The sequence below is a fragment of the Wasmannia auropunctata genome, unplaced genomic scaffold (genome assembly GCF_000956235.1).
Source record: "Wasmannia auropunctata unplaced genomic scaffold, wasmannia.A_1.0 LD336090.1, whole genome shotgun sequence".
Classification (NCBI taxonomy): Eukaryota; Metazoa; Arthropoda; class Insecta; order Hymenoptera; family Formicidae; genus Wasmannia; species Wasmannia auropunctata.
In genome coordinates this window covers 3,474,339-3,492,744 of record NW_012026800.1, presented here as the reverse complement: position 1 = coordinate 3,492,744, position 18,406 = coordinate 3,474,339, and the positions used below count along the sequence as shown (strand labels likewise).

General features: G+C 43.0%; 1 protein-coding gene across 2 annotated transcripts in view; it reads right to left on the bottom strand.

The window, feature by feature from the left end:
• LOC105447955 overlaps positions 1-18,406 on the bottom strand; it is a 50,003-nt gene that overhangs the window by 19,654 nt on the left and 11,943 nt on the right. The window contains exons 15-48 of one of the 2 annotated variants that reach the window (XM_011686285.1): positions 18,030-18,244; positions 17,694-17,878; positions 17,068-17,582; positions 16,562-16,954; positions 15,789-16,436; positions 15,470-15,661; positions 15,252-15,334; positions 15,010-15,172; positions 14,754-14,935; positions 13,866-14,495; positions 13,528-13,658; positions 13,130-13,452; positions 12,863-13,055; positions 12,643-12,783; positions 12,237-12,554; positions 11,624-12,125; positions 11,347-11,467; positions 10,882-11,072; positions 10,623-10,761; positions 10,235-10,442; positions 9,193-9,333; positions 8,112-8,301; positions 7,787-7,984; positions 7,053-7,592; positions 6,514-6,689; positions 5,764-6,028; positions 5,481-5,577; positions 5,238-5,380; positions 4,956-5,156; positions 4,244-4,424; positions 4,013-4,125; positions 3,099-3,924; positions 2,693-2,841; positions 2,389-2,571 (exon numbers count right to left, since the gene is read on the bottom strand). In XM_011686285.1, the coding sequence (XP_011684587.1) occupies positions 2,389-2,571; positions 2,693-2,841; positions 3,099-3,924; positions 4,013-4,125; positions 4,244-4,424; positions 4,956-5,156; positions 5,238-5,380; positions 5,481-5,577; positions 5,764-6,028; positions 6,514-6,689; positions 7,053-7,592; positions 7,787-7,984; positions 8,112-8,301; positions 9,193-9,333; positions 10,235-10,442; positions 10,623-10,761; positions 10,882-11,072; positions 11,347-11,467; positions 11,624-12,125; positions 12,237-12,554; positions 12,643-12,783; positions 12,863-13,055; positions 13,130-13,452; positions 13,528-13,658; positions 13,866-14,495; positions 14,754-14,935; positions 15,010-15,172; positions 15,252-15,334; positions 15,470-15,661; positions 15,789-16,436; positions 16,562-16,954; positions 17,068-17,582; positions 17,694-17,878; positions 18,030-18,244 (8,876 nt within the window). The remainder of the gene's footprint in view (positions 1-2,388; positions 2,572-2,692; positions 2,842-3,098; positions 3,925-4,012; positions 4,126-4,243; positions 4,425-4,955; positions 5,157-5,237; positions 5,381-5,480; positions 5,578-5,763; positions 6,029-6,513; positions 6,690-7,052; positions 7,593-7,786; positions 7,985-8,111; positions 8,302-9,192; positions 9,334-10,234; positions 10,443-10,622; positions 10,762-10,881; positions 11,073-11,346; positions 11,468-11,623; positions 12,126-12,236; positions 12,555-12,642; positions 12,784-12,862; positions 13,056-13,129; positions 13,453-13,527; positions 13,659-13,865; positions 14,496-14,753; positions 14,936-15,009; positions 15,173-15,251; positions 15,335-15,469; positions 15,662-15,788; positions 16,437-16,561; positions 16,955-17,067; positions 17,583-17,693; positions 17,879-18,029; positions 18,245-18,406) is intronic. The other variant, XM_011686286.1, reaches the window with a different exon arrangement.

The window sequence follows — 18,406 nt, the reverse complement described above, 5'->3', positions numbered from 1 at the left end:
AACCATCCTTTTCACAATTTTTATGCAAAACTCTTCATCTCTGCCGTCGATTGTATTCTGCTTCTTGATCGTATCAATTAAGATTTCATCTTTCAGCTGCATTTCTTCTTCTCCAACATTTACAACTTTTATCTTCGGTCTTATTTTTTTCGGTTCTGTAATCTTGAATTCTTCACCTAGCTTCTCACGTACTGTATCTTTCAGTTTTTCCATTTCTCTCTCGCTCTCACATCCCAGAATAACCGAGCCTTTACTTCCTTTCCTCAGCTTTGTAATTCCTACCTCCAGATTCTTTATATCTACTTTTTCTTTTACCAATTTCTTGGTAGCTTCACTCTCCTGCTCCTTTATCGGTTGGACAATTAAAATTCTTTCTTCTTATTTTTTACTGCCTCACTATAACTTCCTGGTCCCCTTCCTGCAATTCCAGTGGTTTTCTCCTGTATATTCCTTTTCACTTCTTCAAATTCGCGTCTAAAAGTTTCTAACTCTTCTCGAATAATTTTTGTAATCATCGTCTTGATTTCGTTCTTGCATGCTATTTCATCTTTCATCACCTTCACTGTTCTGACCAACCAATCTATTTTCACATCCATTCCACTTTGTTTACTTGCATCCATATCGTTGTCACTGCTCAAGGTGACGCGGCGAGTTGTTGTTCCCGTCGAAATCGCTGATCCTGTTGATCCCACTCTTTCTCTGCTGCCGCCCGCTGCTGGTGTTCCGATTCTTAATTCTTTAAATGGACCTTCACATCTAACCACTTCATTCTGCTTGTTATATACTTTATGTTTGAAAGTGCATCCAGGATGGAAGAAAATTTTCACACAGGTTGCACACTGGTGCACAACACTTTTTATTTCCTTTTTACATGCAGAGCAACAGTACTCTGCATAATCCGATTCAATCATGTCGCATTACCGACTGATAACAATATCGATAAATCACCGCGCCTTCCACTAATTAGTTACCTTAGCGTCCGCGCACGTCGAAATATCCACGTCGGCACTTTGATTGACACCTGTCTCTCGAGCACCGCAATATCTCATATAAATTCCCGTCTTATTCACACTAGTCAACACTTTCCGGCTAGATAACACACATAGATACTCATGGTCGCTATGGGTACCACTGTGAAAACTCTTACTCCCCTCCGCCCTCTCTAACCACCGTAAAAACTATGATTTTTACGGAGCGATGTGACACACGTCCGTCTCAGGAGAGAGAGAGAGAGAGAGAGGGAAAAAGAAAGAGAGGGGAAGGGAGAGAGAGAGACCGGTTTTATTAGCATTCTTAAATTCGCGATTTATTCACTTTCCCATTGCGTTCGATCTCGCGGGGGACGCGGATCTATATTTCAAAACTCCTGACCTGGACAAAGGACACAGAGGGGGGGATCGGCTTTTACTGCGCTTTCTATACTGTAACAAAGTGCATTCGCCATTCTTTATCATTCAACGTACTCTCCGCGACACACGGGAGAGAGCGGATTGCAGAATAGGCTGCTAACGTGGACAAGAGCCATATCGTAAATTCTACCCTCGATGGCGAGAGACACCGCGGAAGAATCGGGAGAGCGGGAAGAATCGGTACGGAAGAAGATGGAAGGCGAATGTTTCCCGGGATTCCCTTTCCGAGGGCACTTTAGGATCTTAGCGGTTAAATATTTATCGCACGCCCACACGTTATTATTCCAAGTACATCATGCCACGTTTAATAAAGATTTTTTTTTCGTACACATTTAATCGAGTTTACTCAGAATAATCGAAAGATTAGCTTTGTTATCATTGCATTGCTGATAATGTCAAAGTCATTTTTCTCGCGTTAAGAAACCAAAATCAGCGAAAGGCTCAACCTTCTTAGAATATTCTCATTGCGAGAGGACTTGGATTTAATTAAATTCTCCGTGGCGGTCTAATTAGAATGCGCAATGGCAACTTGTTAAAAATTTCCTTTGATTAAGTTGTTGTGGAGGGGGAGGGGGATATTTGAGGATTTAAGTCGACGGCTTCATAGCGGGCGATCTAATAAACCTCAACCACACCGGCTTTTTTTTCCCCACTCCACTGCTTCCGCCGCTATCGTCTTACGTCCCTCAAGAGGATTATTCAACAAGATGAGACGCGGTATAAAGATAAGAGATTTCAATTGGAGAATACATTCGTTAAGCTGCCGAGACCGTAAGGATCCCGTAAGTTCTCCGGCTCGGAGTCGGAGAATAGAATTGCGAAAAACAGAAACGGAAAATCAGAACTGATAGAAGCGCCGTGCTTTCGGTGTATACGGTTTATGAGTCTGCTGGGAAATATCCGGGGGCGGGAGGGGGGAGGGGTTAAAAAAAGACGCGCGCTATTCTACGCGAAGGAGGAAGTTTCGATGTAATCTTACTTGTGCTTCAAATGCTGCGGCGTTCCTATACACCTGAGACCGGCTCGTGCGAGGATGCCTACCCTCGAGCAAAGGTTCTCGCACTCGGCGACGCTGTGTGACGTCAGGATGACGCACCCTTGACTCCTCGTCACCTGTCTCACCGCTCTGGCCACGAGGCTCTTCGTGGCGGGGTCCATTCCGCTAATGCGAGCGAACAACGAAATTAAATAACTCTCGCGTGAGCGTACAACGCAGAATTGAGTAACGCTTGCGCGAAATTAACAATAATGTTTAACATAATTGTAAAATTAACGCGACGTACCTCGTGGGCTCGTCCATGAGGATTACTGCGGCAGGAGCCATGACGCTTAATGCGGCGCATAGCTTTCTCCTGTTACCGCCGCTGAGGCCGGAGACCCTTCGATGAGCGTACTTGAGTAGGTCGAATCTCTTCAGCGTGGTTTCCACAGCCTGAAATAATAAATAAAATCTTTGGTATTCCGAACGTTTGTAAATTTAACTCTTAAAACTTAGTTCTCTTCGACAACTCTGAGATAAAAGAATTTGTATAGGAATCTACAAGAGCATCTTCAAGTCTTTAAAATATTAAATAAAAGAATTATAAAGACAAATAAGAGATAAACGTTTGAAACGTCTTTTAAATTTTGATCAACAGACTGAAGATTATTTAGGTGTACCTCTATCAGACTTATTCGTCTCTTATTTACCTTAGGAACGTTGCTCAACCCGCAAACTTCGCCGTGAATCGTCAGGCACTGGTGGGGCGTGAGAAATCCATCCAGGGCGTCGCTCTGAGGGCAATAGCCAACCTCGCCGTTGCACAACGGCCCCGCGCCAATCTCCTGCCCCTTCAGAATAATCTTTCCGGCCGTAGGAATAATCTCTGTTGTCAGCATTTTGAACGTCGTGCTTTTTCCCGCCCCGTTCACGCCCAGGAGACCGAAGCACTTGCCGGCCTGTACGCCGAAACTTAAATTTTGCACAGCAACATTCGTCCCGTACACGCTCCTGTATTCCTTCCGCAGCTTCATGGTCTTCAGGGTGTCGTCGACCATCCCGGCCTCGACCCGCAGCCTCTCCCTGGCGACGTCCTCGTCCTCCTCCACCATCTCGTAACCGATCTTCTGCCTCCTCAGATCGGGCAGGAGCCGACACTCGATCACCAGATTCAGCACGAACAGAATCGCGCCGATAACAAACAGAAAGAGGTAATGGTAGCCGAGAAGATCCCAGCCGAGCGGGGACTTGTAAGTGTCCATGTGAAATCTTTCGAGCAATTCGGAGGTGATGTCGTTCCTCGTGATCTCGACCAATCCGTCGCCGAGGGCGTATTGCGGGAAGATCATTAGGACGTAGTGCAGAATGTTCCTCACGTCCTCGGCCGTTTTACTGCGGCCGAGGATATCGAGGACTAAAATAGTCGCTAGACAGGCTACGCCTATGAAGGTGTTCACGCAGAAGAGCACCATATTCGACAGGCTCGAGTCGTCGAACGCTTTTTCGGCTAGATGCGAAAACGGTAACGCCGCCCATCTGAAATGAATTCGGTGAATATTTTAAGCATATATAGTCACGTTAGTATCGATCTCGCGCGAGCAAACGATCGAACGCGGACGCTTACGCGAACAGAATTAGCAGGAGACAGACTCCGGCGAGATTATCTTTCTCAACGTAGGCTGACAAACCGAAGATCTCGAAAACAATTACCGCTAGGCAGACAGCACAGAGGTATACCTAAAAAAAAAAAGGAAGAAATATTGATAATATTGGCGATCGAATTAGGTGATCTGTTTTTAGCGTTTTAATTGAAGAAATTCCTGCATTTTCTCTTCTTTCCGTTAAAATAACTCACTATGAAATCCCAAATTAAGATTGTCGTCCAATACGTGACGGGATGAACTCCGGCCAGGTAGAGTATTCTCTTCTCTTCCGTCAGTCGTTCTCTGACTATCTCCTTAGTTCCCTGAGCTGCGACCATACTGAAAGCTATCAAAAGTACCAACCCCACGCCGACGTCCGCCACGTGTTGCAATCTGAAGAAATAAAAATATTATGTACAAAATTCCTGACGTTTCTCAAACGACATTCGAACGACGCGATTCGACTGCTGTAAAAACTTCAGAAAGTACGATCGTCCGAGTATAACTTTTGCGCAAAATTTACGGGTATTTGATTCTTAATATTAACCACGAAAAGCAAACAAGAGTGAGTATCGTTAGCGATTTGACGATACAAGTAGAAACTCCGCGATGTAACGTTGAAACGCGCGCGGCGAGCTATCGGCGTTGAATACCAAATGATGCGGTACGTTAATTAAAAGTAAACGAAACGTCTGCGCCGGGATGTTTCACTCGTTGAACCTCCTCTTGGATTCGAGAGAGCTTCGAACCGTGCGCGCAAACGTCTTCGCTTATCCATTTGAGGGAAATCCGCCCGCGTATCCTATTGCGTAAATTCACGTAGTTAATTAATTAATCCCACGGGCGCGTGATAACGAGAGATATCTTTATCTCTCGGGAGATTTTCTTCCGTGATTTGTCGCGATATCAGAGATGAGCGCTCACAGTGTCGTTCGATTCAGCTGATCACTCGATAGCTTCAAGGGGTGATTGAGCGTGGTTAAGTGTCCTCGCACCCCGAACGCTCGCAGGATCGCCTCGTTAAGGGCGTTCAGGTACGCCGGCATAGAATGATGGCCCTTGTTATTGTACCAAACGATGAAAAGGGGATCCTCCTTGGAGTGCGTCAGAGACCAGCCGCCGTACCTGCGAGTCGTTGTTTACTCAGAAAACATCGATCGAGTAACCTAACTCCTTCGCATCTTAATGCGCTAGCGTGAAATCTACCGTTTCTCTATATATTCCTGATGCGTCGAGACTATCCAGTCCAGAGTAGGTCGGCCAGGTAGAGTTTGAAGAAGGCCCTCGACGGCTTTAGACACGCCTCGGCAGGTTTGTTGACCGTCCAGACATTCGCAGGTCCCGGTATCCTGTGAATTCGAGATAAATTGTTGCAGTTGTTTATAATTCGAACTTGTTTGAAGCTCTCACAAATTTCGAAATAATTATCACTCATTATAGTATTCGTACATTAGGTAAGGTTTGCCATGCGCCAGCGTAATCGTCCCCGAAACGATCGTGCAGCTGCATAGACACATGTTGTAGGAACGGATCATTACTGTCGATGCTGCAATAACAAGATATCAAAAATTATTTATTATCGAATATTTAACTCAATCCAGTTTGATCGAATTTAAAGTTGTAATGTGCAGAAATATAAATAAGCAGATCGTGCAACTGGTATTTTCACGAGATTTTTACGCTTCATTTTTCCCCTTTTTATTATATTCTTTTTATTAAATTTCTCTCCTACCTATAAAAGTAAGTCGGATGAGTGTCATAAAGTTTGGGAGTCAAAGTCAGAGGTGGCTCGTTCTCGGACGGTGGTCGTATTAGAGAAAATCCCATAGCGATTGCGACAAACATGGTTGGTAAAACGAGCGCGGCCAACGGCGCTCTCCAGTCTCTCGTGAAATGCCATAGCCGTTTCTTTATCATGGCTTTCATCTGTCGAATTGGCGAGGGCTTCAACACCATGTCGGTAATTAAATCGATGTTGTCATTTGATCCGGGTATTTCTGCGCAAAGCGAAGAAACATTTATTTTTCTCTATATTAAGCTTAAGTATCATCGATTGGAAGCTAATTAAACTTCTTTTTTTTTGCAAAATACTAAATTAATCTTTAATCTAATTTAATCTTTTCTTTAAATTTGAATATAATGCTTAATTAAATATTGAAGACGGTAAGTTTGAGTTGCATAATACGACGTAATAATTAATGGCTTTATTATGATTTTATTTTATTTTTCTTCACGCTTATCTCGTTTTTTTCCGCTAAATATATCGTAGCTTTAAAATTACGAAATCAACTTCTACATTTTGTATTTTCAAGAGCTACAGTTTTATTATCCGTTTTATTTTTAATTCGCTTTTTCTCTTTCTCTTCTTCTTTTCCTTTTATTTCTTTTACATGCCCCAAAAATTGAACAATGAAAGGTTTAATAGATATTTTAATTAAGAAGGTGGATTTTACGTATGACGTGCACGTGGAACATTTCTTACCGGCATGCTCCATATTAATGACGCTATCTTGACTCGCTCTGATAACGCTCGATCCGCTGTCTGCTCGCGCGCAAAGATCCAAGAATACTCTTTCCAGAGTGTCGCACTCCAATGAGAAGTGCGAGAATCCCAAGAGCTTACGGTTGTCTTCCAGCGCCTTCGCCACTTGCGCGATGCTGAAACAACGCGCTGGCTTTACTCGAACGCAAACGCAGGTGTTTAATCGATTTTGTCTCGAGTACGATTACAACGATTCCCTTTAAGATAAATCCCTCTAAGTCGCGAGGTTTGGAGCGTCAAATATTTGCGAAGACTATACGAGAATAACAGGCGTTATCCTAAATCAATGTGTGTGCGATATAAGCAGAACTTGCTTAATATTTTCTTCTTAAGTTCTGCGGTGTTGCACGCAAATTCTTTTACAACGAGCGAAAAAAAATTCAAGAAAGTACAACTTGCACATAAAATTATACTCGATTATAAAATTAATCAATTTTTCAACGTCGCGCGCGCTAATAGTTAATGTTACGGACACTTACTCATTGTTCATTCTGCTCTTTCCCTGGAAAGGCAACGCGATGATGACCTCTGCCTCGGAGACCTCGTCTATCGTGGTGTTCGGCATAACTTCCTCGACGACGGTACGAAGAGCCTTGAGGTTCTTCTTCTCGACCGTCTCTGGTATCCCTCCTAGCCCCGCCTCACCGTTGGCGTAATGTTCGGGTGGAAAAGTCACGTTCAGTCTGTAGCCCCTGCCGTGCGTCATCTTCAAGGATAACGGCGAACCGGTACACAAGATCTTCCCTTTGTGCATCACCACAACGGTGTCACTCAGCATGTCGGCCTCGTCCAGATGATGAGTCGAGAGGAGAACAGTCCTGCCGATCCTGTGCTGGTCGATCAGTCGCCAGATCCGTCGTCGGGCCGCGGGATCCACCCCGGCGCCGGGCTCGTCCAGGATCACCAGACGTGGCGAGCCGAGGAAGGCCAGGGCCACGCAGAGTCTGCGTCGCGTACCGCCTGACAAGCGCGACACTGGCTCGTGTTCCTGGCGGCCGAGTTCCAGGGAAGCCAGCATTCTGTAAGAAAACAGAAAGGACTTGTATCGTTTCGTCTTCAATTGATAGATCATGATTATTCTAAAACGAAATCTTCCAACAAAGCTAAAAGAAGAAAGAATTTTTTTTCTCACGCGTTTAATTTAGCAGCGAAATTAATTGGAAAGTTAGGCGAAAAAAATTGGAAAGGTTTTCTCCAGTTTAGAGCATCTTACTCGTTAACATTCTTCTCCATGTTATTATCATCGTTAGGTTTCTTGAGCTTCCAATAAAATATCATGTGCTCCCTCGGCGTCAGAGTTCCGATGAGGACGTTATCCTGAGGACACACTCCAATGTCGGGCTTGTAACCTTCCTCGCCGTTCAGGCAAATTTCGCCGTTGGTCGGGGCCACCATTCCCGTTAGCATCTTGCTGTAACGGGAAGAAACAAAATTGGACGTCGCTCGTAAATTATTATATTGAATAGAATTCAAGGCATATCGAGATACCTATTATACAAGGATATAATAATGATTAATTCGAAAAGCGATTGACGTACATAATCGTAGTCTTTCCCGCGCCGTTTCTTCCGAGCAGACTCGTCACCTCACCCTCGCAGAGTTTTAAGGTGAAGTCCTCCACGGCGACGACGTCACCACGTTCGGTATGATAGACTTTCCTGACACCCTCGAATTTCACGCCGATTTGCTTCTCCGTGACCGTCAGGTTGCTGAGATCGCTCTCGTCATCTATACGTTCGGCAACAAATGGCAGTTCGTTATCAAGTCTGTATAATAACGACGCCTGCATAATTGAAAGCAAGCTCTTACCGAACTGTCACGTCAGAGTAGCGAGTTTGAAAATGATTTTCAAAGCAACTTCACATACATACCAACAAGTACGAATATTATCTCTCTTAAACGCAATTCCGATACCTTTATTCGTGCCCGGGAACAAACATAACGTTCCTTTTTGTTTGAACTACACGTTCCATGCGATGCGTGCAATACGTGTAGCTATTGTATAAATCATTCAAACGTAGAGAATATAATTGATGTAGAATTTATGAACAATTACCTGACCTTAAAATACTTGCCGATGGTAAAAATATAATGGAACAACCAGAAAGAAAATCAGAAGAGGTGTGCACTAGATCGCATTTACAGTCTTAAACACCAAATCGAGTGAAAACGTTCCAAAAAGCGAGAAAGCGTAAAAAGCATGTCCCCACATATATATACACATTTATGGCAAGAATAAAAAGAACAAACTTATGCGAGATAACTGCAGCTATAAATTGAAAAACTAACTTTCGTAATATTAGATCACAAACATATCGTAAATTTATTCCTGTTCGAAATTGTCCTTGTTTCTTGACGAAAGTTTTCACAGGAATGCCAAAGTTCTAAATTTTATTACGAACACCATGTGCAAAATTGTTGACGATAATTTCCACCGTTCTATCGCGGGAGCGAAATTTAACCCAGTTCACGTCTATCAAAGCCGTTCTTTTTACCCCTGCCCCCCTCGTGTCAGCCGACATGCGAGCTCTGCGTCGCTATACGGCGAGCAAGCGCGCGAGAGGCAAGCTGGAAAACAAACTTTCGTGACATGCGTGTGCACAGGGAAGAGTGCGATACCTTGGTAAGCGGCTGAGGGATGGAGAACGTCGTTAGTGAAATAGAGGTTGTTGACGAAGGCGAGGTAGCTCGGTCTGCCATAGAGAGAGCGGGTGTCGGCCCACCATAAGCTACGGGACCTCAAACCGTGAAAGCCCCTACCTGGAAAATTATCGGTAATGCTCGTCCGTTTCGCAGATAACTCACCAGAGCCTCCTCATCGATTTCTCTTAAACGACGCGACTTCTCACGTCACGTCGGACGTCCCGGCGACCTCCTGGACACCTTTCTCGCAGACGCATCTCGTGATTATACGGGCAGAGTGAGGGCACCGTGTGAAATGTGCAAAGTTTTGCGGAAATGTGATGGTGACCGCATACCGGGATAGTATGCGTGATCTTATCATTATTTACTTTGTGTGAGAGCCATCGCGGAAGAGACGCGTCGGAGTATTTTCATGAATAATATTTGTATAGTACTGTGAAATCGTTTTAAACAGGGAATAATTAAATTCTAAAATGAGTAACTAACTGCTTAATCAAATAAATTATTAACTCAATAATCAAATCCGTCGAACTAATAAACATTATAGATAAATATATTAGAACGAATTACGAAAAGTTTTGTGATCAGAAATAACTTCTGCATTTTCGTTACAAATTAAAGGCTATTAAAACTGATCATGATTTCTTCAGAAGCGAATAGTCCTAATTTACCACTTGAAATAATTCCACCGTTTAGCTCTGACGATTTTAGTAATTTTTAGTTAATTGTTATCGACGAGAGGGTTGTAACAAAAATAATATTGAAACACACAGAGGAAGATAGGTAGAGCCTACACCGACAAAATCAACTTCGCAAACAATTCTCTTGTTAATAAAAAATCCATTTTATAAAAAAAAACTCGCGATTCGATCACGGATGATGTCGCACGAAAGAAATCGGGGGAAAAAAACAGTGTCAGTGTTAGCCAATTTCTACTAGTCACTTTTAACCTTCACCAGATTATCAAAGAATCATTTTCGTAAATAAAACGGGAGGCGCGTCGGCCGCGGGTTCGTACCTGAATCGGTGTATCTAGCGATGACGTAACCGATCGCGGCGTACAGGCAACCGTCGAAAGCGATCATTAGCAACAACATTCCCAGAGTCATCGGATCGCCGGGGCTTGATTCCTCCCACATGTTCGCCCAAGTAAGACCGATGGCTTGAACCTCCTTTCGCACCGCGTATAGGCATCCGTAACAGAAGCTGGTCGACATGCTCAGGCACTGAGAAATAAATCGTTTTGCGACAATTCTTGACGATATTATTTAGAACGAGTATTATTTGTTAAGAGCGTAACGTTAACGTTAGTGTCACACTCGCATTTGATTGCCGCGATATTTTCAGTCGGACTTTTGCTCCGTAACACTAAATAGGAATACGGTTAGACCACCAGGTCAACTCACAATTATAAGTTTGTATCCGATTCCGAATGTGGCCTCCATGGCGATAACAATGACATACGGCATGTAAGTTAACAGAAACATGACAACCGTGGTAACCGCGGAGAGACTGGCGGAGCTAAACATCGTCGAGATCATGTAGCTGAAACGTAATTAAGATTTACAGTAGTTAACTCCGGGACTAGGAAACGTAATCGCACGTGGCCGAGTACGTGTACAGTCGCACGACGGAGGTGAGAAATTCTCGAAAGCGATTACCCACCAGAAGGTCACAATGGAGAAGATGTAGTCGAAAAGCAAAATAAGCACGATGGAGGGATCCGATCGCGGAAGGATTTTTCCAGCCAGTAAAATCAGGGAGATGACAATCATCACGATCGACAGCTCCGCGAAAGATGTGATGAACCAAGCGAAGGTGTTGCGCCACGGCTTTAATCCCATTACGCTCATTACCTGAAAAATTAATTGCAACGGTCGGATAATTACTGCATTTTTTCCGATAAAGAATTAAATGTCAGCATTTTGTAAAGCCCACTTTAGGTGATCTGTAATTTGTGTCGAATGTCGGAATAGAATACTATTCATAATTTCTTACGATACTTTTTTTGGTTTTTCAAATAACTTCCTTGTTGCATGGCACATAAAATTCTATCCTAAATTCTCACGAATTGTAGATAATGTAAAATAGACTTTACATATTGCGTTAACCCTACAGTAGCAATCGTACCATGGCATTTTGTGATTCTCTCTCCCAAACGATATGTCTGACAGCCGCTCCAACGCACATCATTAACGCGAAAAAGAAGCATACTTGCAAGCCTTGAGACTCGTAAAGCGTCGTTTGGAATCTATAACATTTATTTTCCTCGTGAATGAATAATTGTAGATAATAGTGAAATGAGAGACAGCGATATTATACAATAGTTCTCAACGGATTTATTTTATTTTATTTTTAACACAATCACAAGACTCTTATCTCAAGACGCAAGATATCGTTTACTCACGGTACGTTTTTCCAACACGGGTACGGCATCTGTTGCGTAACTGTCCTCCAGTTGAGATCGTATCTCCGGGTCTTCACCTTCGTGATCGCGCGATCGACGGAGTCCTGAAGTTGAATGAAACCCCGAAGATACCTGAGATGCTCGATGAAGCTGCTCTCCGGTCCGGGAATCCAAAATTGGTTCTTCAGTCGTCTGGTGGACGGCACGTAGTCCACGTCCATGCGGATCTTGTAGGTGATATTGTCCGGCAGCTCGTGGTCCAGAGATCTTTTCGCCAGATGCGACGTAGCGTCGTCCATGAAGATGATCCCGGCGAGAAACTCGTTCGTGTCAGTCAAGCGGCTGGCCGCTGCTTCCAACTCCTCCTCCGTGGAGAATCCTATTGTTCTGTTCACCAGCACGCATCCCATCATACCGTTCAGCATGCCGATCATCGAGATCAGCTTCTTCGATTTTTTCAGCCGCCACGCGAGCTCGCTGAGATTCAGCTCGGAAAGGTCACCTGTACGACAACAATGTTATCGGATTGATGGCATGCTTCATTAATACTTTTAACGCAATTTTTTTTAAATTTTGCTTCGACGATGACGAAGCTCGAAGCCACGGACGATACCTTCGAAATTGCCACCGCTCATCGATTTGATGGCAACCTTCATGACGTCGGACGACATTATGTTCTGTAATTCCGTCAAAGTATCGCCCATCTCTGTAAGATTGGCTACAGCCTTGAGAGTCTTCTCGACGCTGTCTACCAGCACGCCGAAGTGCTCCATCTGCACGAAGGTCTCGTTCGTCAACGCCATGACTTCGGAGATCACGGTGGTGTTGGGCGCGTAAAGGATATGCCCGCGTAACAGAGGCTTGACGTACCCCCAGACGATCTTTCCGCCGGGTATAGACAGCACAGTTTTGTACGTATCTTTGCAAGCGTCTGAAATTTAAAATCATTTTTTTTCACAATAAGTCGTTTTATTTAACGGCCCAACGCCCAATTCTGCAATTTTTCGCTTATATCTTACCTGGCAAAGAATCGAGTTCCCTCTGATCGGACGCTTTATTACTGTCCTTTAAATTGGTAATATATTTGTAAAATTGTCCTTCATCTTGTATCAATGTTCTACCGCAGAGTAATTTACTGGAATCTTTCAGAAATTGCGAATCTAAAAAAAAAAGCATTACAAAATTTAATAAAAGAAATGAAAATTTTAAAGTTAATGCCGATGTTATGTCCGCACTTACTGGATGACGTTTCATCCATTTCTTCCGCGTTAGTCTCCTCTGTTTCATTTCCAATAGAAAAGCTCGCCGACAGCTTGTCTTTGAATAATGGAAATAGTTCCGCAGCAATTCCAAGATTGTCCAATATAACTTTTCCTTCGGCCTCGGTTAGATTTGCATTAGCCAATATACTTTTCACATTAGCGCTCATTAGCTGAAACGAAGAGAAACATTTATCCAAATCCTTGTCGTATTTAGAATCGATAAATAAAACGCTGTTATAATTACGTTTTTGAAAATGTATTCGAAGTTCAAGTTCTTCATCAACGTGATGGCGATATCCTGCGTCTGAGAGTCCTCCAATTGACAGAGCGCGGAGCTGACTTCCTCGGCAGTCACGAGATCGTTGTTGAAGTGCAACATATCGCCAAGCTTCTCGGCTGAGCAAATGCTGTCCTTCAGACTAACGATACCGCGCTCTTGCATGAAGACCGAAATCATGTCTATCTTGGCCTCGCCCAAGGTGAGCGCGATCTCGTTGGTGATACCAATTCTGTCGATCAAATACGTTCGCACAAAATCCCAGTTATCGAACATGTCTTTGACGACGTCTGTAAAATGTAAATTGTTAGTTGGGAAGAAAAATCGCCACACACTCTAACGAAATTTGAATTCGAATTCAATACATTTCATATCGAGCAGTCCTAGGTTCTTGAAAATCTCCATCGATTCCAATGTCGCGATTATTTTGTGTAGATCGTCGATTATTTCGTTGTCTTCTATGAACGGCTCCACATCCTCAAGGAGTTCCTTCATCCTGCAAATCCACACGCAGATATTTTAATATTTTACAATATCAAGTTATTAAGAATTGTAAGAATTTTTAAAATTATAGCAATAATTCCACATTCAAATTTTCGTGAGAATATGAATTTTATAAATTATTGGGGAACGTTATTTTTTTATTCGCACATTTTATCGTCTGGTACGTATAAAAGGATATAATCGAAATGTTCATATGTACCCGTCGAATAATTTGTCGACTGTTTTATCCTTCAATATATTGATGATACCATCGGCGAGATCGGGAGTCCCGAGAATGCTGCTGGTGATGTCCTCGAGATCGATCTGACTAGCGACGTCCAGCAGATTCCCGCCTTCTCCGAGGATCATGGACAAATGAACCAGGATCTCCTTGAGCCAGGAGAGATTCCAGGAAGCCTCGGTGCGCCAGTAAGACAGCTGCCGACTTATGAGATCGAAGTCCAGACTGCGAGCCAATCGGCTCGAGATGTCGATTACCGTCGGATATTTCGACGCCTTCGGGTCGTATCGGAAAACCTTGCCCGCTCTCTTCGAGCTGAGAAAATTGTACAGAACCGTCGCGTTTTGGCAGTCGATCTTCGTCCTGCACAGGCTCGTCCTGTTCTGATTGCTCAGAATCGCGTTCACGTTGATGGTGGCGTTCGGCAGCGCGGCGTCGATGTCGGCGAGATCGGACTGCTTCACCACGTCGCGCAACGGTTTCCAAAGCGGCACGTGCATTTCGGCCAGTCTGGTCAGATTGTTGATGCCCTCGTGGATGGACGCCGAGTCCAAAATGTAAACATTCTTTTCCAGCATGTCCAAGATGCTCAGAACGAACGTAATATACCTTGAACGATAATGACGAGTTAGTGTCACTTCGCAATGCATAAAGCAATTATCGCTTACGTAAAGCGGTATCAGACTACGAATTAAGGATTGCGAAATAAAAATAAAAATTTGATCGATCAGATAAATTATTTTTAATTTTAATTTCGTTTTATTTTAATTAAAATTCTAATCTCTTCTGATGAATTTGCAATCAATCTCCAATGCTGCAGTAGTCTGACACTTAAACTTAATACGACGGGAGAAGAAAAATACTTACAACCCCGGTCTGGAATACGTGGGACCGCCGACGAATTTGTTAAAGCACTCGTGTACTCTATCACTGTATGTCTCGTTTTGAAAATCGATGAAGATATCGGCCATGTAATGTAGAGTAATTTCGAGCGTGTTTAAAAACTCGTCAAGCGGCTTCTTCTTGGTCAGATATTTATAATTCTTGACCTGTACGTTTTTTTTTCCAAATTAATAAGCGGAGTTCATGTCTTTCTATGTAATTCATAATCGTCATTTCTTACCATGTTGCCGGTTTTATTCCAGTTGAAATCGTTCATCAAAATGTTATGCACCTCCGATATATTTAATCGAGTCATTTGACAGAGCAGTTTCGAGTAGAGGCTATGGTGCATCAGCTGAGAATTTAAAATCTCCAGTGGGAGCGTAACACACCACGTACAATTTCTAAAGACGCAAAATTACGCAAATTAATTTTCCTCTTTATTATCAATCGATCGATATTTCTTGTGACACGTTTACTTACACGGTGCTAGGTTGAGTTACCAAAAAATTTTTCATAATCGATATTGATTTCTTCACCATCGAATATGCCATAGTCTTCGCGTCCTGCGAACGTTTTTAATTAAATTGCGATTATTTTTTTGAGAGATTTAAACAACAAAGTCTGCGCTTATAACAGATCATTAATCCGTATAGAGAATGAGTTCAATAAATGAGCGAAGATTGTAGTCAGTAATCTACCTTTTTCTTGTATTGCGCCGTGAAGCTTTTTAAGGTACCCTCCTCGAATGACGTCCACCACGCAGGAATTTTCGGCTGCCTGAAGCCTTCCGATAAAGCGCGAACCAAAGCGGTCTGAAATTTCTGTACCCTTTGTAATAGCTGTTCCTCGTAAACGGATTCCGATGGCATATCGGAAGTAACGTGGCTGTCCTATAAATAAATTAATTTAAAGGACTTTAAAAATTTAAATAAAAATAAAAATTTAATTAATTTAACGAATACTTAAAATTTAGCTTAACGTTTATTATCTACTATTTTTACTCAGATCGAATGTTACATTGTATTTTCCGTTGTATGGCAGCAAGTCCGTCCACGTTAACCGCTCATCGCTCATGATGATCTTCTGGCAGAAATTCGTAATGCTGGCCAGCAAGCCTCTCTTCCTCATGTAGCTGGGCGGAATCAGGTACCGGTCGATATCGCAGGGGTGCACCAGGCCGAGGAGGAGCTTCTGTATGAAATCGTCCAGCCTCTCGGACGAGACGAAGGTGTCGGCGGCGGTAATAAGGAGATTAGGCATATCCTCCGCGAGTGTTAGCAGCGGCTTGAGTTTCGACGTTTCGTGCATGACGCGCAGCTTCTGCCAGATATCACCGCCGGACACGAGATTGATCGCGGATTCCAGGAGCTGAAACAATTTCCTCGCCCCGACGAGATAATCCGCACCGACGTGCGAATCCGTCACGTTGAATCTGTACCACGCGGAGTTTCGGTACTGATGAATCCAGGATTTTTCGGACCTCAGGATCAGAGCCCAGGTCTCATTGGGCAGATTCGCCCACGTCGTCACATTGAAGATATTCGATCTGAGACTCACGCCTGGCGACGCGACGGTAAAATTCGTTACGATGTCCAATAATCTCGTTAACGACATAGTTAACGGAGTCGATTTCGACAAGGCAGTTCTCCGACCGGTGACAATCTCCTGCAAAAAAAAAACATATGAGAATATAAATTATTTTTGGAAACATGTTTGAGAGATTCAGAGCTAATTTCCGTATAAGCTTTAAACTGAATAAATTATTTCAATTGTCTTTTTGATGTACGCACATAGTATTCGTCGCTCGTGGCGGTCTTCAGCAGCTGGTAAGGATCGAACGAGCACACTTCTTCCAGGAAGCGCGTTCTGTTCGTCGTGGACCAGTAATTTGAGTTAAAACGCTGAGTGCACATAGTCTTCCTGATGTCCTCGAAAGGCATAAATTCGCCGGTCGCATCGTCGAGCGTGCTGAGGGTGGCAATTAACGCGACTGTCTCTTCCGGATTAGCTTCTAGAATCTTTAGCACTTGACGCGTATCATCGTTCGCCATCAGTTGCCAAGTTTTCAACTCGTGGTCGTGTACCTCGACATTTTTCAACGCGTTGCCAATGTGAAGCAGAATTTGCGATACGCCCTCAATAAGCAATCTGTAATTCGACCATCCTTCACCCAGTTTCAATTCCTGAAAAGAAAAAGAATAGCCACTTGTTGCATTGCTTATGCGAGGACCGGCCGATTAAATCTGAAACTTCCGCTTTCATATAAATGTAACAATTATCGCTTAGCCGTATTTACCTTGTGATAAGTACCCTCTCCGCTCACGATTTCCAGAGTGTCTTTCAACATCTGGAGCATGTGATCCAGATATCTCTTCGAAAATGGCGGCTCGATGATTACGTTGTGCTTCATCGCGAGGGTGATAGCCTCAATAAGATCGTACATGTCGCCGATCATCGAGGCTATGAAAGACCGATACTTGCTGGTGGGCTTGTCCCAGATCGTCATTTCCGCCATATAGAGATCCGTGTAGACGTTGAAGTTCTCGGGATCGAGATCGCAAGTGAAATTTTTCAAAGTCCTGTACTCCTCGTCGCTCAGGCCGACCTTATAATCCGAAAGCCAGTCGAACAGCATCGAGCACGTGATTGTAGTGTTACTTTTCAATGCTGTGACAATACGGTTGTCTATTATAGGGTCGGATATCCCGTTCACCAGCGTCGACAGGACGAAAGGTAGCTGATCGTGGAAAATGGTAATAGGGGAGATATTATCGAATCCTAACAAAGATAGCAAACTGATCTTCCCTGTGCCTGAAAAGCGGAACAAGGATTAGAAAATCAAGTAGTGATATTTCGAAAAAATCACTCATCACAAGCGTTTCTACTTTTATGATAATTATTATTAATTGAAAATCTATTTACCGCTTTTAAGTATGTCGGTCACGATGCGCGCGCTTTTGTGAACGACGTTAGATATATATTTAACAAAAATAAGAATGCGATCGGTAACATTGACTGATGATTTCCAAATTCCATTTGCAGAAAGATCGCTGTCGAAGGACGGGATGGCCTTGTCGAGCTCCAGATCGATATGATTCAAGGTATTTCTTAAACGAAAATTAATACTTTTAAAATAGCTATTATGACTATATTTAGGTGTCTCATATGATTCTTTTCGGATTAGATTAAAAGTTTTACGTAAGTTTACCTTCGCTAATATCATTCATCGCGTAAAATATAATTAAATTTAACTTTTACCTCCAATCATACATGTTTGGCAATCTTTCCTGGATAATATCATCCGATTCTGTCGCGATTGTCTTCATGTACTTCACCAATTTCGGTTCTTCCGCCAAAACGACGTCTTTAGCGTTGTTCACCAGATTTTCGAACTTCGTCACTAATCGTCTAAATTTCGTGTAGCCCAGAGTCCAGTTGAACGCTGGCAAATCTACAGTTTCGTCATGCTCAAACTAAAAATTAATAAGTGCATGCTCAATGTAACCATTTCCATAATTCGTAACTTCAGATTTATTTTGCAATTTTTGTTTTGTTATTTTTTTACATTTCATTAGTAAATTTATATTATTCGGCAGTAGATAGTTTATTACTTATAAATTATGAAGCCCCGTTAA